This window comes from Suricata suricatta, chromosome 1 (assembly GCF_006229205.1).
Source record: "Suricata suricatta isolate VVHF042 chromosome 1, meerkat_22Aug2017_6uvM2_HiC, whole genome shotgun sequence".
NCBI lineage: Eukaryota > Metazoa > Chordata > Mammalia > Carnivora > Herpestidae > Suricata > Suricata suricatta.
The window spans coordinates 125,180,075-125,207,714 of record NC_043700.1 but is presented as its reverse complement, the minus strand read 5'-3'; the positions used below and the strand labels follow the sequence as shown (position 1 = coordinate 125,207,714).

The following is a 27,640-nucleotide window of genomic DNA, read 5'->3' as shown; positions in this document are numbered from 1 at the left end:
TTGAACCAAGTCACTAGTCTCTGCAAATTCATGTTTCCAGATCTCTGATACTGCTCTCTGCAAACTCACTTCTGATGGGGAAAACCTGTTTTAACAGATGACATCTAAGGTCCTTACCAAGATGATCAAAGCTCTTTACAGAGCTCTCTATCCACAAACCTGCCGTATAAATGAACACAAGCTAGGAATTCTCAAGCTGGGAAAAGAGGGGAGCAAGGGCTTCCTGCCGCCATTGCATCCCAGCAGCTCTCGCACCAAGGCCGGAATGAGCATTGCAGCTGGAATTCTCAGCTGCGGGATATCACCAGCAGGCCCACCTAACCAGGTGTAAGCCTCAGTGGGAGCTGAGCCAGAACAGGATGGAGCAGGCAGGCCTGCCACAGGTTAGAAAAGCACCTGTCCTAAAACTACCTGGTGCAGCCATACTGACTACCTGGTACGCCATGTGTGTGCAGTTCCTGAAGCCCAGCAGCTCCCCCCAAAAAGTTAAACCTAGGCTAAAGAGAGGGAGTGGGAGGAATAAAGCATATTTCTCTTCATACAGGTTTTCCAGAAATACTTCAAAATAACAATTTTCCCTATTAACTAAGAATTGTTTCTATCCTACTCAAGAATAGTTCATGAGATTTTGGATACAAGCATTCTCTTTTCTTTCCTTAATCAATGTAGCAAAATCAAACCATTAAAAAACAATCATTGACAAAGAAAGGGTTATTCAATTTTTAAAACAGCATCCTCTGATTTTATTAAAATCTGCATTTCTGCTTGACATTATGCAAAAAATGGGGCTTCTTTCTCAGCTTACTGAAAGGTGTTTCCTCCTTTAGAGGAAATATCCTTCAGGAAGGGTATTCTGGGTCAGTTTAAAAGAAAAAATACAACAGTCGTGTAGACTTGGATTTCATAATTTCTCCTAGTAAATGCAGGAGGAAGAAGCAAGCGCCAGCAGTGTGGCGGGACTGTGTTCCTCCCCTCTGCTCTTGTTGACCTTTTAGCTCTTGCCCCTGGCCGTGGGTTGGGCTTACAGGAAGCCATAAGTTTATGGATCTGTACATTTCACATAATCCATACAATTCCAATATTCCAAGGCTTTGGTAAAATAGCAGACCAGCTCATCTTGAACTCAAGTGTTCAGAAAGTCAAAACTAAAACCCACAATCAAAACATCAAAAGAAGTTTTTTAAAGGGCCCCAGTGCCCAGTGAACAATGTATCAGAAACATTTCTCCACCTGAACTACAATTTTTGCTCTGAAGCAGACTGCCAAGGAGATGTGCACTGGTGTACAACTCAGAGAAGTCAGAGAAAGGACCTGTACCAGCCAAGTGGCCCAGTGGCCTTTCTACATCACACCACGATAGTAAGCAAATCCACTGTGACCCTGAATACAAACTTACATTGCATAACTACAGGTATTATTTGTTGTTACATTGAGTCCTGGGCAGAAGTTTTGTCCCAAAAATTCATTATGCTGCAAGGCCTATAACACAAGAGGGATGGGGTAAGGTAAACAGTTTTAAATTTCAAAAAACTTTTAAAGAATTATCATGTCCTCCTGGTTTAATTTTTATTGCTATCTAAAAACAAACCAAGCTTCACCTTTAAGTCTCTGCCACACCAGAGCAACTAAAATTGTTTTCCTTGGCAACTGAGTAGACTAAGGTTGAGATTTTAGCTTCTAAAACAAAGGGAAGTAAGGCATTTGGCAAAGAGGGGAGACCTCTGGCTCCTTCCTTCTTCTCTCCCCAATTATAAAATCCCACAGTGTACTTAAAATTATACTGCAGTACTCATATGACTATTGTTCATTTATGGTGAGAAGTTTTCATATTACTTCTATTTATTTTCATCAAAACCAGTGCTAATTCTTGGGAGTTAGAAACCCAATTATACTATATTGAGACGTAGTTTTCTTTGGAGTTGATCAGCTTTCTGAAGCCAATATAGTGGCTGTATTATGCTCCTTGTTTCTCTTCTAATTCAACGTAAAATATGTATTCTAGGCTCCCATCCTCTTTTTTCATATTGAAATGAAACACAACTATATTTCTTTATATCAATTAGTCAATCTTTCTCCCTCATGAGGCATTATCTCCCCACCCTTCATCTCCCTCAGACAACTGGGTGATGGGGAAACCTCAGGTGATTATCAAGGTGACCCAAGGGTTAATAGAAAACTGTCCTTCACTGCTCCTAATAGGAAACCCCTGGGAGACCTTCACAGTTCTCAGCTGGAGATGAGGTTGTTAGGCTTTATTCTGGCTGTTCCTGGCTTGGGAACAACGAACTGGTCACCAAGGCAGATGAGGAAAACTTACCGCAAAGCCGTATCGAGGAATGCTTAAGTACTGAAGCCATGATAGCCAAGGCACGATGGTTGTGAGATTTACCAACAGCCCTGAAAATATCTACAAAAAGCAAATACCAAGAATCAGATCTGGTGAGGGATTTCATGATGAATTATAGAGAATACCTTCTTTAATTCTTCTGCAACCTGTATAAACATTTCTGTCAAGACCAACTCTTTACATTCCTTTCATTCCTCTAAGACTTATCCACTTTGCATGAGCATGCCTCTCTATTGCTGAGGCTGTCTATGGTTCTCAGGGAATAACAATATATCCATAATATATGTGCATTTAATTGCATTTAATTGGAAGATCCTTACATTTCAAGGCTTTTACTTTCTGTAACTGCACACAATGAAAGGCAAGAAGTACTGACTATTCTAATGATACAACCACTATATGTTCCCACAGATACACACACCAGACCATATCCTGAACATCTTATGGCTCTATTTCCAAAACACAGTAAGATTTGTTATTTAAAAGGGTTTGCATTCTATCTCTGCATGATTATAGAAATAATCTGGTGTTCAGGACACATAATTAAAATAACCCACAGCCGTGGAACTGGTATATAGCACAATGTGGTGAAGTGCAGCATAAAACATGGTGAATACCTTCATTTTAAGCTACCAAAAGACAGGTGACTGGGTGGCTCAGTCAGTTAAGCATCCAATTTCAGGTCAGGTCATGATCTCATGGTTCATGAGTTCAAGCCCTGTGTCGGGCTCTGTGCTGACAGCTCGAAGGCTACAGCCTGCTCCAGATTCTGTGTCTCCCTCTCTCACTGGCCCTCCCCCACTCATGTTCTGTCTCTCTCTCTCTCTCTCTCTCTCTCTCTCTCTCTAAAATAAACAAACACTTTTTAAAAGTCTTAAAGCTATCATAAAATAGTATTACAGTGAAGATCCCAGGAAGGATTACTCCAACAACAGATGGCTACATGAGAAGAGGTTCATGTAAAATTTCGAACTGACACTAGGCATGCTGGGATAGACATAACCTGACAACATTGCTGGTGGAACTACATATTTTTGAACTCCACCTAACCAGGCACTTAATATATAACACACAGCATCTCTGAGTAACAGGGTTTTATGACCGGTTTTAAAACTTCTATAATAAGATGAAGCATCTAGTATAAAACACAAGATATTTTTATACATTGATGACATATTATTTATTGGATAACATAGAAAATACATGCTTGGTTTATAAATTTCTCAATAATGTTTAGATGAGGAGATTTCAAACTCAGCAAAGTTTGCCAAGGTTTCTGCTAAAGACATCTGTTCCTACTCTAGCAGAAAGAACACATATATTAAGTAAATAGACTAAGCAAGCATTCCTGTCTACTTCAGGTAGTAGGGGCAATGTGGTAACTTGTTTCACCTCCTGATTCATCTATGTGCACACAAAATTATAGGATATGTAAGATTAGGATTCAGGAACCATTAAAAACAAAAGGTAAGCAGAAATATATTGGTATAAGAGAATGTCAGGAACTCAGAAAGGAGGCGACACAGTACTGTGTGGGCTCTGGAATGTTTTAGTATTTTTGGACACTCCTTCTCAAAATACAGGAGGGACTCAAGACAGACTACTCACACTGAAGACCAGTTTATTTCTCATGGAGCTTAGCTAGTCCCTTGGAACAGAGTAGACCCACCCAAACCATTAAGTTACTGCTTATACCAGTCAGTAGTTCTCTAATACTAGCACAGAAGTTGAGCAACTGACGGCTGTTTTTATAAGGAATTTTAAAATCAAAATTTTCCTGCTTGTTTTAAGTTTATATTTAAATTCTAACTAATTAACTAACATACAGTGTAATATTAGTTTCAGGTATACAATTCAGTGATTCAACACTTACATACACCTGGTACTCATCACGAGTGCCCTCCTTAATTGCCATCACCTATTTAGCCCATCTGCCCACCCACCTCCCCTCTGGTAACCACATTGTTTTCTATGGTTAAGAGTCTGTTTCTTATATTGCCTCTTTCATTTCCTTTTCCTTGTTCATTTTCTTTCTTAAATTCCACATATAAGTGAAATCATAGGATATTTGTCTTTCTCTAACTTCTTTTGTTTAACATAATGCTCTCTAGTTCCATCCGTGTCAATAAAAATGGCAAGATTTCATTTTTTCTTATGGCTGAGTAATAGTCCATTGTGTACATATACCACCTCTTCTTTATCTATTCATCAGTTGATAGACATTTGGGATCTTCCCATAATTTGGCTATTGTTGATAATTCAGTTATAAACAGGGGTGCATGTATCCCTTCAAATCTGTATTTTTATATCGTTTGGGAAAATACCTAGTAATGTAATTATTAGATCATAAGGTAATTCAATTTAAAAATTTTTGAGGAACCTCCATACTGTTTTCCAGAGTGGCTGCACCGGTTTGTACTCCCACCAACAATCTAAGACTTTCTCCACATCTCCACCAATTCCTGTTGTTTCCTGTGTTGTTAATTTTAGCCATTCTGACAGATGTCAGGTGATATCCCATTGTAGGTTTGATTTGTATTTCCCTGATGATGAGTGATGTTGAGCATCTTTTCATGTATCTGTTGGCCATCTGGGTGTCTTCTTTGGAAAAATACCTATTCATGTCTATTCAATATCTATTTTTTACCTGGATTGTTTTCTTGGGTGTTGAGGTTTACGAGTTCTTTAAATATTTTAGATACTAGCCTTTTACCAGATATATCATTTGCAAATATCTTCTCTCATTCCGTGTGTTGCCTTTTAGTTTTGTTAACTGTTTGCTGTGCAGTTTTTATTTTGAAATAGTCCCAATAGTTTATTTCTGCTTGTGTTTCCCTTGCCTCAGAAGACATAGGAAAAGGTTGCTAGGGGCTGATGTCAAAAAGGTTACTGCCAGTGTTCTCTAGAATTTTAATGGTTTCCCATCTCACATTTCGGTCTTTCATCCAATTTGAATTTGTTTTGTGTATGGTGTAAGAAAATGGTCCAGTTTCATTCTCTTGCACGTAGTTGTCCAGTTTTCCCAATACCATTTGTTGAAGAGACAGTCTTTTTTCCACTGGGTAGTCTTTCCTACTTTTCCAAAGATTAATTGGCCATATGCTTTTGGGTTCATTTCTGGATTTTCTATTCTGTTCCACTGGCCTTTGTGTCTGTTTTTGCGCCAGTACCACGCTGTCTTGATCACTACCGCTTTATATTATAACTTAAAGTCCAGAATTGTGATGCCTCCAGCTTTGCTTTGCTTTTTCAAGATTGCTTTGGCTATTTGGGGTCTTTTGTGGTTCCATACAATTTTTAGGATTGTTAGTTTTATCTCTGTGAAAAATGCTGGTGGTATTTTGATGGAGATTCCATTAAATGTGTAGATTGCTTTGGGTAGTATAGACAGTTTAACAATATTTGTTCTTCAACTCCATGAGCACGAGATGTTTTTCCATTTCTTTGTCTCCTATTCAATTTCTTTCATCAGTGTTCTATAGTTTTCAGAGTACAGATGTTTTACTCCTTTGGTTAGGTTTATTCCTACATATCTTATGGTTTATGGTGCAATTTTAAATGGGATTGATTGCTTGATTTCTCTTTCTGCTGTGTCATTATTGGTGTATAGAAATGCAACAGATTTCTGTATGTTGATTTTGTATTCTGTGACTTTACTGAATTGGTGTATCAATTCTAGTAAATTTTTTTGGAGTCTTTCAAATTTCCTATAGAGTATAATGTCATCTGCATATAGTGACACTTTTACTTCTTCCTTATCAATTTCGATGACTTTTATTTTGTTTTGTGGTCGGATTGCTGTGGCTAAGACTTATAGTACTATGTTGGATAAAAAGTGGACATCCCTGTCTTTTTCCTGACCTTAGAGGAAAAGCTCCATTTCCCTCACACTGAAGATGATATTAAATGTGGGGTTTGTATGTGGCCTTTATTACACTGAGGTATATTCTTACTAACTCTACTTTATTGAGAGTTTTTATCATGAATGGATGTTGTACTTTGTCAAATGCTTTTTCTGCATCAATTGAAAGGATATGGTCCTTACCCTTTGTTTTTCATTAATGTGGTGTATCATGTTGATTGATCTGCAAATACTGAACCACCCTCACAACTAGAAATATATCCCACTTGATTATTTTAATGTACTGTTGGATTTGGTTTACTAGTATTTTATTGAGAATCTTTGCATCCATGTTCACCAGAGATATTGGCCTGTCATTGTTCTTTTTTTGGAGAGTCTTTGTCTGGTTTTGGAAGCAGGGTAATGCTGGCCTCATAGAATGAATTTGGAGGTTTTCTTTCCTTTCCTATTTTTGGAATTGTTTAAGAAGAATAGGCATTAACTCTTCTTTAAGTGTTTGGTAGATTTCTCCTAGGAAGCTATCTGGCCCTGGCCCTTTGTTTGTTGGGAGACTTTTTATAACTGATTTAATTTCTTTGCTGGTTATTGATATATTCAAATTTTCCATTTCTTCCTGTTTACATTTTGGTAGTTTACATATTTCTAGGAATTTATCCATTTCTTCCAGGTTGTCCAATTTGTTAGTATATAGTTTTTCATAATATTCTCTTATAGTTGTTATTTCTGTGGTGTTGGTTGTGACTTATTCATTCTTTTTTAATTTATTTAGTCCCTTTCTCTTTTCTTTTTGATAAATCTGGCTAGAGGCTTATCAATTTTGTTTTTTCAAAGATTCAGCTTCTGGCTTCAGTGATCTGCTGTATTTTTTTCTTTTTCTTTTTTTTTTAAGCTTCTGTATCATTTATTTCTGCTCTAATCTTCATTATTTCTTTCCTTCTGCTGGCTTTACGCTTCATTTGTTGTTTTTCTAGCTCCTTTAGAATAAGGTTAGGTAGTTTATTTGAGATTTTTCTTCATTCTTGAGGTATACACTTTCCTCTTAGAATTGCTTTTGCTTCATCCCAAAGGTTCTGGACTATTGTGTTTTCATTTTCATTTGTTTCCATGTATTTTTAAAACTTATTCTTTGGTTTATTGGTTGACCCATTCATTGTTTAGTAGCATGTTTAACTTCCATGTATTTATGTTCTTTCTAAACTTTTTCTTGCGGCTGACTTCCAAGTTTCATAGAGTGGTAAATATATCTGTTAAGTCCACCTGGTTCAGTGTGTCATTCAAAGCCATTGCTTTCTTGTTGGTTTTCTACTTAGATGATCTGCCCATTGCTGTAAGTGGGGTGTTAAAATCCTCTACTATTATTGTATTATTATCAATGGGTTCCTTTATGTTTCTTATTAATAGTTAAGTGCTTTCATGTTGGGAGCATACATATTTACAATTGTTAGATCTTCCTGTTGGATTGTCCCCTTTATTATGATATAGTGCCCTTCTGCATCTTACAGTCTTTGGTTTAAAGTCTAGTTTGGTTTTTTCAAGTTCTAGTTTATCCAGGTTTCACTATATATCACCAAGAAGCATCTTTTAGAAACTCGTTTGCAACAAAATGTTAACTAAAGTTATAGCAATCATATTAGAACAGTAGCCAAAAAAGCTAGGGAATGTCAAGGAAAAGCTGTACATTCTCTAACATGAGCTATCCTTCAATACATGACCTCCTGAAAGCAGAGAATCTCATTTACAGAATCCTCAAGGCTGGTTTCAGGTAACAGGTAAATTTGCAGGAAAGAACAATGGGAAATAATTTATTCTCAGCAAAGCCCAATTTCTACTCACCATCATAAACACAAAGGAGATGGTCATGAGAAGTGTTGCTATGGATACCACACTCTGGCCTGCTGCTATGGCTAGTGCCATAGAACTGGCTGAATACGCCACCATCATAAGGGTAAACATCATGATGAAGAAAGCCTCCACAACTGGTTTCAGTCCTTAGTTGGGAAGAAAAGACGGGCTTAAATCCAACCACTGAGGTAACAGTGTATTTGAGACAGCTCTGTGCAGATGGGACTATATATTTTGAGAAACTAATATCAGAATGAAGAAAATTCATCCTCTATCTGACCACCCCATACTACTGTATAAAGTTATCACACAGTTTCTCTTTACACTTACTGTGTAAGCACATTTCTGTGTAATATCTATGCTCCTTTATGTGTCATTATTGGCAATCCCTGAGTGCCTGACAGGGGCAGGCTACACAAGTGGCCACAATTCTATAGCCATTTCTTCTAAGAAGAAAACTTGTCAAGAGCACATTCGTTCTACCCAGACATCACCACATGACTACTGGCTGTAACTGCGCTGTGTGAAGAAACTGGGAAGATTATGTGACTGCCCAGTGGTTTCGCTATCTGGGGTAATGTCTCCACAAGCCAAGTCTCCCAAGAAAAATCACTGTATAACTCTGGAATTGAGGGTGGGGTTAAATAAATCTCATAAAACTACTTTATAAATTATAATGGACTAATATTATGGGTCATACAATCTGAAAATTTTGGAACAGCCAGGAGCCTGAGGATCTAGGTTCTATGCCTAAATTTTTATGACATACCCCTTACTTATAAAATGGAAGTTTAATTCAATCAGTGAATCTTCTCCTTAGTGCTTTAGTTATTTTATATATATTTTTTAATTAAAATATATATTTCTGATGTGTGTTTATGTGTATCAGTAAAATATATGGAAATTCTGATGCAATGAGCCTGGGGTAAAGCCTAAACACGATGCACTGATGAATCTAATAAACACACCTATCAAACATGTATTTGCATTAAACCAGGAAGTCCCAAAAGTCACATCTGTCACTATCTTTATACACAAACACATGCACACACACAAAAATATAAATGGTCCAGCTTCCCCAGCACAGTGTCAAATAATTTTGTGAATTCTTTCCGTGTTTGCAATTGATACACAACATCTCACAGTAAAATACAGTTTTATAAAAAGTTTTAAAAGTTAGTTTGGGACAAGTCTTGACAAAAATGTCCTCAGAGAAGTTATTTGAGAGCATGCACAGTGGATAGATGTCTCCTTACCTCCCAGGCATGGTGCAGAGTTTGAGAACCAAAAACATGCTGGTAAAAAGAAATTGGCTTGTCCTCCTACCCAAGAATAAAGACACACACTTTTTGTCATGTTGCTTACCTAACAAGAAGTATATTATACAAGTAAATATAATACTTGGTAACATCCTCATGGGTAGTAAATCAGATAACAGTTTTCCAAAGAAATAAGATGACACTCTGTAGTACCCGCTGATATATTCATGTCTGAAAAAGAAAAATTCATCCTACGTTAGTTTAGAAGGCAGAGACCAGATTAGAGTGCTCACTGTCCAGACTTCGGCCACTACGAGATACAGGGGGTCTAATAGGAGGTGAACACTGGCCTCCATCCCTGTCGGTATCAGGCACCATCTTGGGTCTGGGGGGCGCTCCCCCGGGATGGACCTCCATGCAGGTCTGTACAATACGCCTCTTCTCATTATAGAACGCCCTCTGAGCGCTGTCCATTCTCCTCCTGAGCACCTGCCCCCAGTGAGCAGATCCGTGTCCCTCCCTCGCTCCCAGCACTGGAGCGCAGCTGTGGCAGCGGCTTTACTTTCTCCCACATCTGATTACGAAGAAGGTGGCACTGCTCTCCTCCAAGCTTCCTAATGCAGTCCTGGATCACCTCTCCCGCTCTCATGATAAAGAAGAAAATGGCATTTCTTCCTTCAATAATCACACCCTCCAACCATACATCCCTGTCAGCTATGAAATCTTGTTTTCTTCCCTCTCTACTTCTAGATCCCTTCCTCTTCCTGACATCTTCCTCCTATAATTCCAAACATCTTCAGTCTTTCCCTAGGGAAAGATTCCTTTTCTCAGCATGTAAATATGGGCAAATCTCTTCCAACTTTGAAAAACACTAGAAACAAAACAGTCCATACCTTCCTTTAAGGCTGCCCTTTGCCTCCTTCTAGTCCTCCCAGTGAGGGCTAAACTGGGTCCACATTCTTTGTCAACTTTACGTCCCTACCTTATTTTCACTGGCTCAACCTACTACTCTCTCTCTCTACCAAGCCCCTCTAATTTTTCTAGTGAAGGCCATCAGGACTTTTCATTTGCTAAAAACAAAAGCTCCTTCTCAGCCCCTTTATTGCTTGCTTTTTCTGCAGCATTTGGATTTGCTGGCTCTGCCCTAATCTTGAACTCCTTTTTCCGTTGGTATCAGGCTCCACAGGCTCATGATTGCTTTTTCAGCCTCTGCTTTTTCTCAACGTTGGCAATCCCCAGGAACCACCTTGAAGCCCAACACAGGATAGCACCAGTTTGATCAACAGCCCCTGATACCAGACAGCCCCCTTCCTGGAACAGAGACCAACTCACATAAAGAGCTTCTTCTCAACCACGAAAAGCTCCACGGCTGACACACTGCTGAAACACTGGTTGGTGGTCAGGAAGAAGAGCACCCCTGATCTGCAATGAGAAAAAGGAGGAAAAAAGCATTGCAGTCGATTAAACGTGCTTAGATCAGTTTTCTACCCACAAAATTCTCTCCTCAAGTGATACTTTATAACATTAAATAGAAAAATGTTCTAGTTTACACAGATGGAAGTATGGGCCCCATCAGCTCTCTCCCCACCGTCTCTCTGTGACCACAGTGGTACCCCTGGGACTCCACAGAGCACAGTTTGGAAGTCACAGTCCTGGATTGCTATGGATTGAGTTGTGTCCTCCCCAAATTCCTATGCTGAAGCCCAAACTTTCAATGAAATGATATTTAGAGACGATTCTGTCTTTGGGACGGAGTGAGATTTAGATGAGATCATGAGGGTAGGGTGCCCACAACAGGATTAGCATCCTTAAAAGAAAAGGGAGAGATACCAGACTCTCTGCATGTGAGGACACAGCAAAAAGGTGGCCATCTGTAAGCCAGGAAGAGAGCTCTCATCAGAACCTGACAGTGGAAGCACCCTAATCTCCGGAACTGTAAGAAGTTGTTGTTTAAACTGTTGTTGAAGCCACAAAGCCTGTAATTCTTTGTGATGGCAGTCTGTGCTGATGAAGACATATGTCATAAAAATATTGTCATCTTGAATTTTAACTAACAAAAACAAGTATCATTCTTAATGTAGAAACAAAGAAATAGTGAACTAAATAAAGTCTGTAGATCCCCTATGACCCAGCAATAACTCTGCTAGGGATTTACCCAAAGGATACAGGAGTGCTGATGCATAGGAGCACATGTACCCCAATGTTCATAGCAGCAATGTCAACAACAGCCAAATCATGGAAAGAGCCTAAATGTCTATCAACCGATGAGTGGATCAAGAAGATGTGGTTTATATATACAATGGAGTACTACATGGCAATGAGAAAGAATGAAATCTGGCCATTCATGATAACGTGGCTGGAACTTGAGGCTGTCATGCTAAGTGAAATAAGTCAGGCAGAGAAGGAGAGATACCATATGTTTTCACTCATAAGTGTAACCAGAGAATCTTAACAGAGGACCATGGGGGAGGGAAAGGGGGGGATTGGGAGAGGGAGGCATATCATGAGAGACTCTTGAATACTGAAACTGAGGGCTGAAGGGGGAAGGGGAAAGAGGAAGGGGGTGATGGGCATGGACGAGGGCAATTGTGGATATGAGCACTGGGTGTTATATGGAAACGAACTTGACAATAAACTATAAAAAAAATAAAGTCTGTAGAGCTTTAAAAATTATTTTATTATTAGCCACCTTTTTAAAGTAAAGAAGAAACTAAGACATGAAGAGGCAAAATGACAGTGGAGGAGAACCTCAGTCAATGCCTTCTTATACACATCTACCACACAATCATTGGTAGAGCCTTGATATCCTTAACAGGTCATCGCCAAAATGGCTTCCAACATGCTCAGAAGACAAAATGATGCTTATAAAGGAAAAATTTATTTTTGCACCTTACGAAAAGGAAGACTACTAATGCTTGTTTCTCAATAAAATAATGAAGGCTCAAAAAGGAAAGACACAGTTCACGTATGAGAGGATTGACATACATATCTTAAAAAAGCATGCCAACATCCCTCCAACAGTGTTGGGCTGCCCTTCATAACCAAACCATTTAATTGACACAGAATGTGAGCTGAAACTGAAAAAGCTCAAGTGACCCATCATTTAAGTTATGCAAAAATAAGGGAGAACAAATATAAACCCAGTGTACGGCCTCTCAAAAAAAAAAAAAATCCACAGACCCTCAGTAATTGTTTCCAATGCCAAAAAAATAAATAAAACAGAACATAGAAAACATATTGTTTTAAAAGCAAATATTTATCCTAGAATTAATTAATGGAAAATAGCCAGACCTAGTACACAGGCAGCTATGCAGCCTTCTTCACATAAGTAAGCCTGCCATCAAAATAAAATCTAATTTCAGAAATAAGGGACATGCAACAATTCAGCTCAATTTGTCAGATCTTATATCTAATAATACTGTTTGTTCATCAGGATTCTGAACTAGTAGATTGGGACATTATTCTAAATCATTAGATTATTTATTTAATAGTAAATACAGCTTTTATTAGCAAAAAAGTTAAGGTATTCTAACACTTTTCAATCAGGCAATCCATGTCTATAATATCTCCTTATGGATCCAAATATTTTTAAAACTATTTTTTTCTTAATATGCATTAATTTGTTTAGCTATCATCATAACCCTGTAAGGTAACTATCAGGTCAAAGAAGTTCATACTCAGGACACCTGGGTGGCTCAGTAGGTTAAGAATCTGACTCTTCAGTTCAGGTCATGATCTCATGGTTCGTAGGTTCAAGCCCTGTTGGGCTATGCAGAATGCTGGCAGTGCAGAATCTGCTTGGGATTCTCTCTCTCTCTGCCCCTCCCCCATTCACTTACTCTGTCTCTCTCTCTCAAAATAAATATACATTAAAAAGAAACAAAAAAGCTCCTGGGTGGCTCAGTCAGTTAAGCGTCCGACTTTGGCTCAGGTCATGATCTCACAGTTCATGGGTTGGAGCCCCACATTGGGCTCTGTGCTGACAGCTCAGAGCCTAGAGCCTGCTTCGGATTCAGTGTCTCCCTCTCTTTCTCTGCCCATCCCCTGACCACACTGACTCTCAAAAATAAATAAATGTTAAAAAAAATAAAAATTAAAAAAGCTCATAGTCTACATACAAATAAAACCCAGCTTGTCAGATACACAGGTTAGAGAAAGCTGAGAACGCCTCTCTGGGATAATTTATTCCCAAGAAGAGAACCAAACCACCGGCCCCCTGAGCAATTTCAAATGATGAAAAAGTGGCAGCAGGCTTAGGTCAAAAAACACAAATTAAGGGTCTGGGTGGCTCAGTTGGTTGAGCATCTGACTTCAGCTCAGGTCATGATCTTGTGATTCAGGAGTTCAAGCCCCACATCAGGCTCTGTGCTGACTGCTCAAAGCCTGGAGTCTGCTTTGGATTCTGTGTGTGTGTGTGTGTGTGTGTGTGTGTGTGTGTGTGTGTGTCTGCCTCTCCCAAGCTCACATTCTGTCTGTCTCTCTCTCAAAAATAAATAAAATATTTTTAAAAATCCACAAATTAAAATAAACCCAATGCCCTATTTCTCCGGAATAAATTTGAAGGAACTGCTAATGCTCTTCCTTATTTTTCTGGATTTTTCTATCAAGAATTTTAACGGTTAGATTTCCAGTTCCTTTTTAAAATACCAGTTAAGGGCTGGTTTCCCAATATTTGTTCCAAAAGCTTCCAACTGCACAACACAAAAGGTACATAGGCTCTACAGATCCTGTGACCTATATTCTGTGTTTGGTAAAAATACGGCATTTAAGGTACAGATCATTAATTGCTAGCAAGCTTGGAAACAAGTGAGAGAACACAGTCTTCAGGGAAGAGGTAAAGAGAAAAATAACTCTGGAAATGAGTGCCATAATAATCTCAACATAGAGTACCACTACTTAATTCCATTTATTTTGGAGATCATTTATTTCACTTGAGTGAGGAATTGTTTATGAAAAAAAGAATAAGCATAAAAGTCAATCAGCTTTTTCCAGACATCAAAACAGATTCAACTTAAGCTACTTTAACCTTCTTCATATCCTTATGGTAATTGGGCGATAACACACCCATCCCTCTGGGCAGAAGGGTAACCAGAGGCTGTGATTTAAAGCAGAGAGCACAGTGCCTGGCACAGGACTGCTTTATACATGAAGTATAAGGAGAACTCTGAAGTCTTGGACATCACTGAGCATCTATATTTGGAGCATGCTAAGACCCCCTTACAAAGTGTCATCATGAAAAAACATTTTTAAGGGCATATAATGACTAAGACTCAGTAAGGTAAGCTAGTCTAAGTGCTAACCACATAACAGAAAAAACCTGAGTCTCATCCACCTCCCCATGGCAAACAAATCAAAAACTAGAGAAAAAATTACTCATAAGCAACAAAAGAAAAAACAGATGGGTGCCGAGGAGGCTCAGTCAGTTAAGTGTCAGACTCCTGACTTTGGCTCCGGTGATGATCTCAGGGTCAGATGGAGCCTTGCTGAGCTCTGCACTGACTGTACAGAGCCTGCTTGGGATTCTCTCTTTCCCAGTCTCTCTGTCCCTCCCCTGCTTGCTCACATGTACACACTCGCTCACTTGCTCTCTCACTCTCTCACTCTGTGTGTGTCTGTCTGTCTCTTTTTTTAAACATTTAAAAAAAGACAAAAAAGAAACCCAAACTGGACTACATCAAAATTTAAAACTCAGGTGCATCAAAGGACACTCTTAATAGTGAAAAAGACAACCCACAGAATGCCACAAAATATTTGCAAATGTATCCATGATGAGGGGCTGATATCCAGAATATAGAAAGAACACTTACAGTTCAACAATAAAAAAAATCCAAATAAAAAATGGGCAAAGGATTTGAATAGACATTTCTCCAAAGAAGATACACAAATGGCAATAAGCATATTAAAAAGTGCTTAACATCACTAATCATTAGGGGACTGCTAATCAAACCACATGGGATATCACTTGACACCAATTAGGATGGTTATAAAAAAAAGAAAAAGAATAAAAAACCCAGAAAGTAGCACGTTTGGCAAGGTTGTAGAGGAACTGAAACCCCTGGGCCCTGCTGGTGGGAATGCAAAATGATACAGCTGCCTTGGAAGACAGGACACTTTATAGAATTACCAAACGATCCAGGAATTCTACTTCTGAGTATAAACGCTAAAGAATTTAAAGCAGAGACGCAAACAGATATTTATCTGTAAATCCTCATTCATAGCATCATTACTCCAGGAGGGGCAAAGGGCTGGCCGCTCCAACACATAGACAAGAAGATTGTTTTGAGCTAAAAGCAATCAAGACCAGCAGATTCTGGAAACCCTTTTTACCTCCTCAACTGCCGAAATTTACATTGGAAAGGAGAGCCTGTACCAGGAAGAGAACGATTAAGATTCCTCTTTACCTAAGAAACCTATTTGCATAAGGCGCAACTTTTGTTTTCCAAATATCATCTCTCAACCTCCTAAGATGGTTCTCCCCATGTATCCTCAGACCTTCCCCCCACCCCCCTAAGCTCAGGCAGACATCCTGTAGCCTCACTGGTTTTGGATTTCGTGCCCGTGTGGACTCCCAGTCCACAGGCTACTGAATTTGATTTCCTCATGTTAATCTGTCTTCTGTCAGTGTGACTCTTAGTCCTACTAGAGGGACTTTGAGGAGCAGAGGATATTCTTCCTCCCCCAAATTCACAACCACCGAAAGGCAGAGATAACCCAAGTGTCGGAGGACAGGTAAATGTATAAACAAAATATGACATATCCATTCACTGGAATAATTATTCAGCCTTTAAAAGGAAAGAAATCCTGACATCTGCTACAACATGGATGAACCTTGAAGATACTATGTAGGGGAAACAAGTAAGTTACCAAAGGACAAATACTGTAGGATTCCACTTGTATGAGTACCTAGAGTAGTCAAATTGGGAGATAAAGTATAATGATGGCTCATATGGAATAATGAAAATATGCAATAATGGAAAATAATTAATGCCATTGAACTGTACACTTAAAACTGGTTAAGGTAAATTTTATGTACTGTATAAATTACCACTATATATGTATACATACACACAAATATATATAGTTACCACTATACATATACACACACATATATACATATACATACATATATATATATATATATATATATATATCTTCAGCTTTCAATCACTGACTTATCCTACTCCTCAGTGTATCCTGTACTTGTTTCAAATTTATTTTTTATTAATAGTTTATTGCCAAGTTGGTTTCCATATAACACCCAGGGCTCTTCCCCACAATGCCCCCCTCCCCGACCATCACCCCCCATCCCCTTGTTTCAAATTTAAATTCTTTATTTTACTTTCTTTATTGAGAGAGAGAGAGAGAGAGAGAGAGAGAGTGTGTGTGTGTGTGTGTGTGTGTGTTTGTGTGTGTTTGTGCACACATAGGGAGCACAAACAGGGAGGGACAGAGAGCCATGGAGAGAGAATCCTAAGCAGGCCTGCAGGGTCAACAAGACAGCCCAACAAGGGGCTTGATCTCATGAATTGTGAGATCACAACCTGCCTAAATCAAGAGTCAGATGCTTAACCGACTGAGCCACCCAGGCACCCCTCAAATTTAAATTCTTAGTGGATTTTCATAAGCTTGAAAAAGTAAAAGGACTTTCTCAAATTCAAGATCCAAACTTACTTACCTATTCTGGATTCCCGTAGGGTCATTTTTTAGATCATAGAAAATGGCACCTATAACCAATCCCAGGAAGACTGTTACAATTATCTTTTCAAAAAGAAAAAGAAAAAAATGTTTAATTAAAGGTAAAAACAACACACTATGATTATTATATGGTTACATAATCAAAGTTTTCCATTGAGATAGATACTTCAAATGGTTCAGCCAAAGTCCTTGGGAGAATATAAAATAATGTATGTTATTAGACTGCTTTATAAATTAAAAACTAATCTCTGTGTTGTGGAGGCTGACACCAGAACACAGGAGACTCCTGGAACTCCAAGGCCCCCCCAGTGATTCACCAGGCCAGTTCAAGGTCTAGTTCAAACTACCAGGCCTGGGAAGGCCATATAGAGTAGGGAAGCAATGCAAGTGCTTGGCTAAGTCATTTGAGAAATAAAATAAAGTCCAAGTGGCTAAAAAGTTCTGATCTGAACTTTCAATCTTTGTGCTAGTGAACATGCAGTTTTATATTTCAAGAGGCTCAAGTAAAAACAGGATATCTTTACTCTTTTTTTTTAAATGACTTTAAAAAAAATGTTTATTTTGAGAGAGAGTGTATATATGTGAGAGAGAGCACAGGGTAGAGGAGCACATGGGGAGGGAGGGAGGGATAGAGAGAGAGAGAGAGAAAGAGAGGGAGAGAATCCGAAGCAGACTCCACACTCAGCACAGAGCCTGACATGGGGCCCAATCTCACAACTCTGAGATCATGACCTGAGCCAAAATCAAGACTCAAACAGCTAACTGACTGAGCCACCCACGCACTCCAGGATATTTTTACTTTCAATATTAAAAATAAATAAAATGTTTCAAGTGCACATAAAACAATTCTAACAATGTTATTCCACACGATAAGGAAGCAGGGATAAGCTGAGGCCCGCCTATCTGACCCAGGGGACAGTCCATGCCTGCACTTGAAAAGTGCATTGTCACTGCCACCAAGGCACTCAGCCAGACCGAGTGCTGTCACTACCCATTCTCTTGTCACTGCTTCTCCAGCACCTCAGCCCAAGGGACTGGAGCCAAAAGTGTAGAACCAAGCTGCCAATTTTTTGCCACTCTTACCCACCTTCACTTACTCAAACTGTTTGAGGGCTCTTAAGTAGACTGGATAAACATCACTTTTGCTTTTAAGAGTGACAAAATGTCTCTTAAGGACACTTCTATAAGCAAAGGATTAAGGATTATACTATCATACAACTTATTTAAGAAATTTCTACTTATGGTGCTTTTATGTTATAGTAAATAAAAAAATATAATAAATGGTAATCTAAAGAAAATAAAATATCCTACCATGTATCTTAGAACCTTCAAAGTTAAAAAATAAAATATAATAATTTCAGTACTACTACAGTACAATGATATCAAGACTTGAAGGAACTTTTTGCAAGCATATTTTGACCTGAGGCAAACCAGACTGGTAAACAGGATCATGATCTGTGGAGGCTAGTTTCTGAAGACCACAGTATGGAAAAAGTGTGATCTGAGATGTCTTTAAAATTCCCTTGATAAGATAGTCAAAAATATGGTCAACAAAACTCTGTTATCCTGGTGTATTGTCATTACCTTCAGAATACACTATCCTTCATGCCAACAGATAAGCTTCCAAAATAAACAATGATGATTCCAATACCATGTGCGCATGTATATGTACACAAGTCCCTACATTCACCTAGTATAACTTTAAAAATGGTTGGACTTATTTCTTTTGTGTACAAAAGATACTGTCAATATTATCATTAGGATGTTTGCTAAAGGTTTCAAAGTTCTAAGAGTATTTTCAAAGTCAGCTTTCAAACATATTGACAAAATGATCAATCTCAAAATTTTGTCACATTTTTACATAGATACAGAATCTATGTTATTCTTTCCTGGATTACAGAAAAGAGAAAAAAAATAGGCAAACTCCACATTGCTCAACAGAGCACACAAAGAGGAGACATTATAAGTCCTGTGCACCTGGCCTCTGTTTTGAACAGAAGGGGGAAAAATAGAAATTCCCTAAATATGTTATTCTGTCTTGTTCAGCTGTATTTAGCAATGTATCCCAAGGTGAGTTCTGAGGGATAATTATGGCCATTACTCAAAAAAAAAATCCCTAGTCAAATGTAAAATGTGCCAGTAGAAAAAAATGAATCTCTAAGAGATATGATAGTGTTTTTCAAATATATTTGATCAGAAAAACCCATGGCACATTAAATGAACATTAAATCCTCTGTATAGATGATTGATTCACTCCAAGGTCATTCAAACACAATCTTTGGTTAAACAACATTATAGAAGCAAAGTCTGAATCATGTAAATGACTAGTTGAAATCTAGGTATGGCTATAATAAAGCTGATACAAGATTTATCAGCAGGAAGCCATAAAGAAGGTTAATAGCTTCACGCTCAAATACTTTAAAATGTAAACAACATACATACAAGTTTAAAACCTCTAAACCGAAGGTCAGCAAGCTAGGGTCCACAGGCCTGTCATCTATACGTTCAGCCCTCGACCTAAGAACAGTTTTTTACCACTTTTTTAATGCTTGGGAGAAAAGAGTGAGAAAAGAATATTTCTTACCACATGTGATTCAAATGAAATTCAAATTTCAGTATCCATCAATAAAGTTTTACTGGAACACAACTATGTTCATTTGTTTATGTATTATCTATGGCTCCTTTCAAACTAAAATGGCAGAGGCCAGACACAAAGACCACATGGCCTGCAAAACCCAAACTATTTACTATCTAGCCCTTTACAAAAAAGGTTTGCCTGCTCCTGTTCTAAGCAAATATTCCAGTAATTACAAATCTGAACAGCAGATACTCAGAGAGATGCAATGTTCTGTCTTTGTTCTATAAGATTGCCACTACTCCAAATATTGTTGGGACTCCTTTAGTGGAATTGGGTTCACTGAGGAACCAAGTAGGCTGAATATGCAACCTAGAGGCACTAGGCCTGGGTCTGCATCTGAAATAAGCCTAGCAACAAAAGATGCAGAGTCATGGTGTATTAAAAATAGCTCCACATTTTAGAAAGAGGAACCTCCTTATGCTGTTGATAGGAATACACACTGGTGCAGCCACACTGGAAAGCAGTATGGAGATTCCTCAGAAAGTGAAAAAGAGAACTACCGTTTGTCCCAGCAATTACATGACCGGGTATTTACTAAAGAATACAAAAACACTAATTCAAAGGGATACATGCACCCCTCGGTTTATAGCAGCAATGCCTACAATAGCTAAATTATGGAAAGAGCCCAAATGTCCACTGACTGATGAATGGATAAAGAAGATGTGGTGTGTGTGTGTGTGTGTGTGTGTGTGTGTGTGTGTGTGTGATGGAATATTACTCAGCCATAAAAAAGAATGAAATCTTGCCATTTGCAATAATGTGGATAGAGTCAGAGTATTGTGCTACACGAAATAAGTCAGGGTGAGGAAGACAAATACACAGGATTTCACTCATATGTGGAATTTAAGAAACAAAACAAATAAGCAAAAGAGAGAAGAGAAGAGAGAGAGAGAGAGCGAGAGAGAGAGAGAGCGAGAGAGAGAAAGAGAGAGAGAGAGAGAGAGAGAGAGAGAGAGAGAGAGAGAGAGAGAAAGGCAAGCCAAGAAACAGACTTTTAACTATAGAGAACAAACTGATGGTTACCAGAGGGGCGGTGGGTAGGGGGTTGGGTTAAACAGGTGACGGGGATTAGGAGGGCGGTTGTGATGAGCACTAGCGTTGTATGGAAGTGTTGAATCATTAAATTGTACACCTGAAACTAATATTACACTAAATGTTAACTAATTGGAATTTAAATAAAAACTTCTTTAAAAATAAGAAAAAACCTCCATATTCTAATCACATTCTTCTCAGAACTACCATATTGTGACTTGGACAAGACACTTATAAACCACTTTCAGAGGCAAGAGAAATTTAGATTATTTTACAAATAAAAAGAAAATAATGTATAAATCACATTAAAGAACCAATTCCATCACATTACAGCAGTGATGTTGGAACAATGGGTAAGCAAGTTGACCTTTTTTACCAGACTTGTTTTCAAAGGACAGCAAATCTACTATAAAAGAATAAAATGTTAACCTTGATTACTAGTACACAGAGTGCTCACATTCTGACAGAATTGCAAATAACAAGTAGCAAAAATGGTTGGAGCAATTGGCAGTGTATCTCAAAGAGGGATACAGACTCTTTGTATTAATACTCAGACGGCAGCAGTACTGGAGTATGAAAAGCACGGTGCGCGTGGTAAGAAGTCAGCAGGAGCTTACAGCGCCAAGAGCAGGTCATCTTTTAGTACTCCACAGAAGTTCAGCGATTGATAATAAAATCAATACCCCCCAAAATAACTAGCTAAACTGATTTCCTTCGAAAGGAGGGCCAATGAACTGGGAATCCTAGAGTTTTGTATGACAGAGCACCTGAGAATAACAGAAAAATACAACGGTAAGAATCAATGACTCTCAACAGAGCCAGCCAAAAGAAAAAAAGAACAGGATTTCATCATTGTCAAAAGAAAGTCAATCAGGGGCGCCTGGGTGGCTCAGTCGGTTAAGCCTCCGACTTCGGCTCAGGTCAGATTTCACGTTCGTGGGTTCAAGCCCTGAGTCGGGCTCTGTGCTGACAGCTAGCTCAGAGCCTGGAGCCTGCTTCCTGTTCTGTGTCTCCTTCTCTTTCTGCCCCTTCCCCTCTCATGCTCTATCTCTCTCTGTATCAAAAATAAATAAAACATTAAAAAAATAAAATAAAAAATAAAAAAAAAAGAAAGTCAATCAGACAGTGAACACCCTTGTTTAACAGAATTCAAGTCTGCTTACTACGCTGTGGCAGCTACAAACTGTTTTAAATATCTAGTGTGTTCCTAAGATTAGAAACCCAAAATGAGGAAGGTCAATTATGAGGAACAGCATTTGCACACAGGCTCTTCCCTCAGAAAGCAGCTGGCCCCGTGACCTTCAAAGGGATTCAGGGACTCGCAGATGCAGGCTTCCCTGGCCATCTGATTTCAAATGGAATCAGCCTCTTTACACTCTCCCTCTTCCCCCTCTCCCTTCTTTCTCTCTTTCTCTCTTCCTTTCTGCTTCTCTGCTTAAACTTTCTCCACAGACCCATTTGCCACCTGACTTGCTATATAGTTCATTTCTGTATGAATTTGTCATCTGTTGTTCCTCATGGGAAATTAAGCTCCATGAGAACAGGGGTTTTATTTTTGCCCATTTTGTTCACTGCCATATACAAGCTCCCAAAATGTCATATGTGAACAATAAGAACTTGTTGAGTGGATCAGGAAATGAATGTGTGCAGCTACCAGAAAACTCTGGATGTGGCTAAACATCTCCTTTACTTCACAATTTTTGAAGAAAAAAATTTCTACAAAGATTATCCATTGCAGCTTGTCTAAATCAACAAAAATTCTGAATGGGTTAGTAAAACAAACAAAAAAAAAAACACACTAAAAAAGAAAATATTTTCCATAAGTAAAAATTTCATTGTGTTTTACTTGTTCTGTTGGCTGTTTCTATATCCCAAATGGAATGGGGATAAATAAATGGGAGAGTGAGGAGAAGATAAGCATAATCCTAAAACAGATTATATTAGAACCAAATATTCCCACATGAGTATGTCTGGGCATAATCAGAAGAATCTGTCAGGTTACCTGAGCTATAGAGGCCTGGGGATTACCCAGTAAGTTTTTGAACGAACGCTTGGAAATCCATCGAAGTTGGTGACAGAAGGAGGTGGCGTAGGTGACCTCCCCGAAGGCTGAGCTCTTCTTTTTCTGACCCTCTGAGAGTTGTCTCAAATCTTCCTTTGTTTTTCTGCAGAAGGCAGAGCTGGCATATGACTCAGCTATTTTTTCTATGAGCGGAGTATCTTTCTTGGAAGGCTCTTCAGTCTCCTTTGCTTTGGAATAAAAGTGGATAAAGAAGGGAAACATTAATAAAGTAACAACTGATTTGGCCCATTTTTTGGCAACCCTTTTCTTAGATTCTTCCCTAACACCTTAATTCTAATGCTTATTAGATCTGTCACTGCTTTGCAACATTAGAAAAATACAGTTAATTGACTGACTACTTCCATAAACTTATGAATACAGCAAATCTACTGACCTTTTCCTGACTATATTTGAACCCTAATTCTTTTAAAATAGACTTATCATAGCAAGTTATAATTCCTAATATAAAAATTTGGCCTTTGTTTTCTCCTATATGCAAATACATAAATTGCCAAGTTTCTTATTTCAAAACACTATAAAAACAATGGCATTTTTAAACAAAAATTCCCCCTTAGAACTGATACTATCATATAAATGCTTAGTTATAAATTAAACAAAAAATATTCTCAGCACTCAAGGAAAACAATATCTGTGTTGACCAGTGCCATAGAGTGAATGTTTGTGATCCCTCAAGATTCCTATACTAAAACTCAATCCCCGTGTCTGATGATTTTAGAAGATGGGGGGCCTCTGAGGGGTGATTAAGTCACGAGGATGTCGTCCTCATCAATGGGTTTCGTAACCTTGTACGAGAGACCCCAGGGAGCTCCCTCCCTCCCTACTTCCACCATGTGAAGAGGCAATGAGAAGATGGTCACCCATCTTTGAACCAGGGAGTGGGTCCTCAACAGACACCCAATCTGCAGATACCTTCATCTTGGACTTCCAGCTCCAGAACTGTGAGAAATAAATGTTTAGAGTTTCAGCCACCTGTCTATGGTATTTTTGTTACAGTAGCCCCCCCCAAGACAATGGTTATCGGAGAACAGCATTAATATAAATTCACAAAGCCAGGATTTAATGAGTTACCACATTGCTTAACTTCAGCTAATGCAGTGAGGCAATAATTTGTGACCCTCAACAGATTTGTGTACCTTCACCTGTCTGGTCCTCTCTGTTCAACACCACAGCAGAGGAGTCTCCATTAATAACATCCAGGAAGAAGTCTGCAGGGTTGTTATAGGGCTCACATTGGTAACCTACAAAAGAAGACAACTCAAGTACTTGATGGGCTTGAAAAATAAAATATCACTTACAGGGGTGAGAGAGGTGAGGTGGGAGAGAGAATCTAACAACTTCTCCCTCATCTTTTTTTTCTCTTCTGCCTTGACTGATTTACCTTCTCATACATTCAATCACACAACATTTCAGCAATGCTCTGTCCCCCCAAAAAATACACACTTAAAACCAACCATGGACTCTCAGAATGTTCTTACTGGGTCCTTACCCATCATAGTTCATGAGACATGAAACAGCTATACTCAGGATGCTCTGCAGCTTATCAGAACTTGTTCAAAAATAGAAATAAGGTCCAAGGAAAAATAAATTAAGTTTAAAAAAAAAAAAGCTATAGCTGGGACTAATGCTCTTCAAAGCAAGGACACAAGCAAAGAATGCTACGGCACAGCAGGAGTGTCCTTGGGAGATCAGGGGTGTGTTCTGCTCTCCAGGTTCACCTGGGGACACCCAGATGCTCATTTATTACGCTGCCATAATTCCAATAGGGAGAACAAATCACCAGAGCTGCACTCTCAAGAGAATGTGATTGGCACAACACAGCTGAATTCTTATCTCGACTTCCATGGCATAATCCTCTGGACTCAACTTGCCCTTTAGTCTGATTCCAGGTTCATCTCCCCTAAACTCCCTAGACCTGTGTGTGCTTGTTATAAATGATGGAGATTAAATGGAAATTTTTTTAAATGGCTACTGAATATTTAAAACTATATTTGGGAGTCATAGAGCATCACCTATAGTCATATCCAAATATCCCTAAAATGAAGCAGGAGCTCCTGGATGGTTCATTAGGTTGAACGTATGACTTCGGCTCTGGTCACAATCTCATGGTTTGTGAGTTCAAGCCACATGTCAGACATTGTGTGGGTAGCACAGAGGCTGCTTTAGATTGTCTTCCTCTCTCTCTGCCCCTCCCCTGCCCCCTCACTCTCCAAAATAAATAAACATTTTAAAAAACTTTAATAAGATAAAATAAAATGAAGCAGACTCTATCAGTCATAGAAGAATTATATACTTCCATTCTAAATAGAACCAAGCAACAGAAAACTGTCACAAATGTTAGTCTCTCAGAGTAAGACAACTAGTCATTCTACTAACTGGCAAGTTACTCACACCCACTCAAGGCCTAAGTCTGCAATTTAATGTTACTAGAAAATTTTAAGTAGCATCTATGAACCTCCACCAAAGAAGACTAACATCTTCTACAAGGAAATACAATGATAAAGCCTGATCCGTGATACAGTCAAGAAGACAAACAATTTGAGGATAATTATAGGCCTTTTCCAATATGTCCAACTGACAGATGATGGCTATGAAGCCAACATATTTCCTGAACAATTAGGGAAAGGATGCCAGAAGTGGGAAGCAGATCAGGTCCAGGCCCAGTAGAAATACTCCTACACACGCATGCAGACATTCTCAACCAGAACAGGAAAGAGACCCAGAGAACAAGCTAATGCTGCAAAGTGAAGAAAAATTCTGGCACCAAACTATCAAAGACATTTTGGAGTGGTGGAAGCCACAGTATATCTATTCAGAGACCAAAGAGCACTCCTACCGACCCCGTTTACTCTCTTAGGATTCTCTTAATAAAGTAACTTAGCACATGAAAAAGTCAAGCATACCTATGGATGAAAAGTACCCCAAGGCCTCCTGGGCAGGCCCATGGAACATCAGTCTTCCTGAGGCCAACAAGGTGAGGCTGTCAAACAACTTGAAGATAGAATAACGAGGTTGATGAATGGAGAAAATGATTGTTCGTCCCTGTTCAGACATCCTAAGTTAAAAGTGAAAAAATAAAAGTCATTAAATGTCTGAGTCATTAAACACCTGAAATGTGAACATTATGACAACTTTATTCCTGCCTCCAGATTATCTGTTCTTAGTTTGACTTGATTTTCTCTTACTAACTTCTCATTTCCAATTCAGTGCTTTTATGAAGTACTAGGGTTTCTGAAGTGTGTTCCATGGGCAGTCTACATAAACCAGAAGATTAATTAAAAATGCAGATCTCTGGGGGCCCTTGGGGGCTCAGTCAGTTAAATGACCTACTTCAGCTCAGGTCATGATCTCATGGCTCAGGAGTTCAAGCCCTGCATTGGGCTCTCTGCTGTCAGCTCAGAGCCCACTTGGGATCCTGTCCCCCTCTTTCTGCCCCTCCCCAACTAGTGTGTGCATGCACGCTCCCTCATGTGTGCTCTCTCTTTCTCTCTCTCTCAAAAATAAACATATATCTGGGACATCTGGGTGGCTCAGTCAGTTGAGCGACCAACTTCGGCTCAGGTCACGATCTCACAGTTCATGGGTTTGAGCTCCATGTTCGGCTCTGTGCTGACAGCTCAGAGCCTGAAGCCTGCTTCCAATTGTGTGTGTCCCTCTCTCTCTGCCCCTCCCCTGCTCATGATGTGTCTCTGTCTCTCAAAAATCAATCAATCAAACAAACATACATACATTTAAAAATGCAGATCCCTGAACATTTTCAGACCTACTGGGCCTAGTGAATCCATACTTCTAACAAGCACCCAGGTAATCTGTAAGTACACTCAAGTTTGAAAACATATTATGGACTAAATATTAAAACAATGATTGAAGGGTGCCTGGGTGGCTCAGTCAGTTAAGTGTCCAGCTTCAGCTCAGGTCATGATTTCATGGTTCGTAGGTTCGAGCTTCCTGTTGGGCTCTGTGCTGACAGCTAGCTCCGAGCCTGGAGCCTGTTTCAGATTCTGTGTCTCCCTCTATGACCCTCTCCTGCTCATGCTGTCTCTCTCTGTCTCTCAAAAATAAATAAAAAACAGAAAACAATAAAATGATTGCATGTCCCATTCTCACTGATCATTTCAATCTCCTGGCTCTTTAGGAATTGGTTTTCATTCTTTTTCCCTAATGATACAATTAACATTGCTGAGTACTTACTATGTCTTTGCTACTACATACTTATAGATAACTTTATCTAAATTTTCACAATACTGTTACAAGCAGTACTAATATTATCATTACCTTTATATTACAGATAAGACTTAGAGAGCTGAGCAACTGGCCCTAAGTGTCACAGTTACTAAGGGGTGAGGCTGGGATTTGATCCCTAATCTAATTCCATGGCCAAAACATTGTTAAACTACCTTTACACAGGAATTACTACTTACAGGTAGAAGAAACAAAGGCCAAAATCACTGTTAAAAACCCGTAGTTATTGAAAATATTTTACGAGAGGTATCACGTCAACTTAGGCATTTTCTAAGTACCTATTCACTATATGCTAGCAGTGTCTGTATATTCATTCTGCCCCCAAAAGGAACAGGCCAATAGATCAATCATCTCAATATAGTGTGGAATAAAAGAAGCTGAGGGTTCCTTATAAGCAAAATAGAAATCAATAACCCAGTCTGAAGATAATGTTAAGTAGTATATCAAAGGGGTCAACCAGAGTAAATCAACAAGAGAAGGTGTAGTCAGGCTGAAGGAAGATGGCAAAAAAAAAAAGTGTACAATAACACAGTCTACTAAGGAGACTACAAGCAGTTCAGTGTCATTGCAGAGCCCAGAGGTATGTGCAGTGTTGGGGGAGGGGAAAAAGCTAGTAAAAGAGACTGCAACAAAAAATAAGCCC

General features: G+C 38.9%; 1 protein-coding gene across 6 annotated transcripts in view; it reads right to left on the bottom strand.

Annotated features, from left to right (window-relative positions):
- The window catches only part of ABCG2 (ATP binding cassette subfamily G member 2 (Junior blood group)), a 133,101-nt gene that overhangs the window by 490 nt on the left and 104,971 nt on the right, over positions 1 to 27,640 (bottom strand). For 3 of the 6 annotated variants that reach the window (XM_029943290.1, XM_029943304.1, XM_029943294.1), the window contains 10 exons: positions 25,659 to 25,810; positions 23,892 to 23,996; positions 23,668 to 23,694; positions 22,678 to 22,925; positions 16,986 to 17,068; positions 10,643 to 10,732; positions 9,417 to 9,541; positions 8,043 to 8,197; positions 2,318 to 2,407; positions 1,397 to 1,479 (listed from right to left, as the gene is read on the bottom strand). In XM_029943290.1, the coding sequence (XP_029799150.1) occupies positions 1,397 to 1,479; positions 2,318 to 2,407; positions 8,043 to 8,197; positions 9,417 to 9,541; positions 10,643 to 10,732; positions 16,986 to 17,068; positions 22,678 to 22,925; positions 23,668 to 23,694; positions 23,892 to 23,996; positions 25,659 to 25,810 (1,158 nt within the window). The remainder of the gene's footprint in view (positions 1 to 1,396; positions 1,480 to 2,317; positions 2,408 to 8,042; positions 8,198 to 9,416; positions 9,542 to 10,642; positions 10,733 to 16,985; positions 17,069 to 22,677; positions 22,926 to 23,667; positions 23,695 to 23,891; positions 23,997 to 25,658; positions 25,811 to 27,640) is intronic. The other 3 variants (XM_029943309.1, XM_029943317.1, XM_029943320.1) reach the window with 3 other exon arrangements.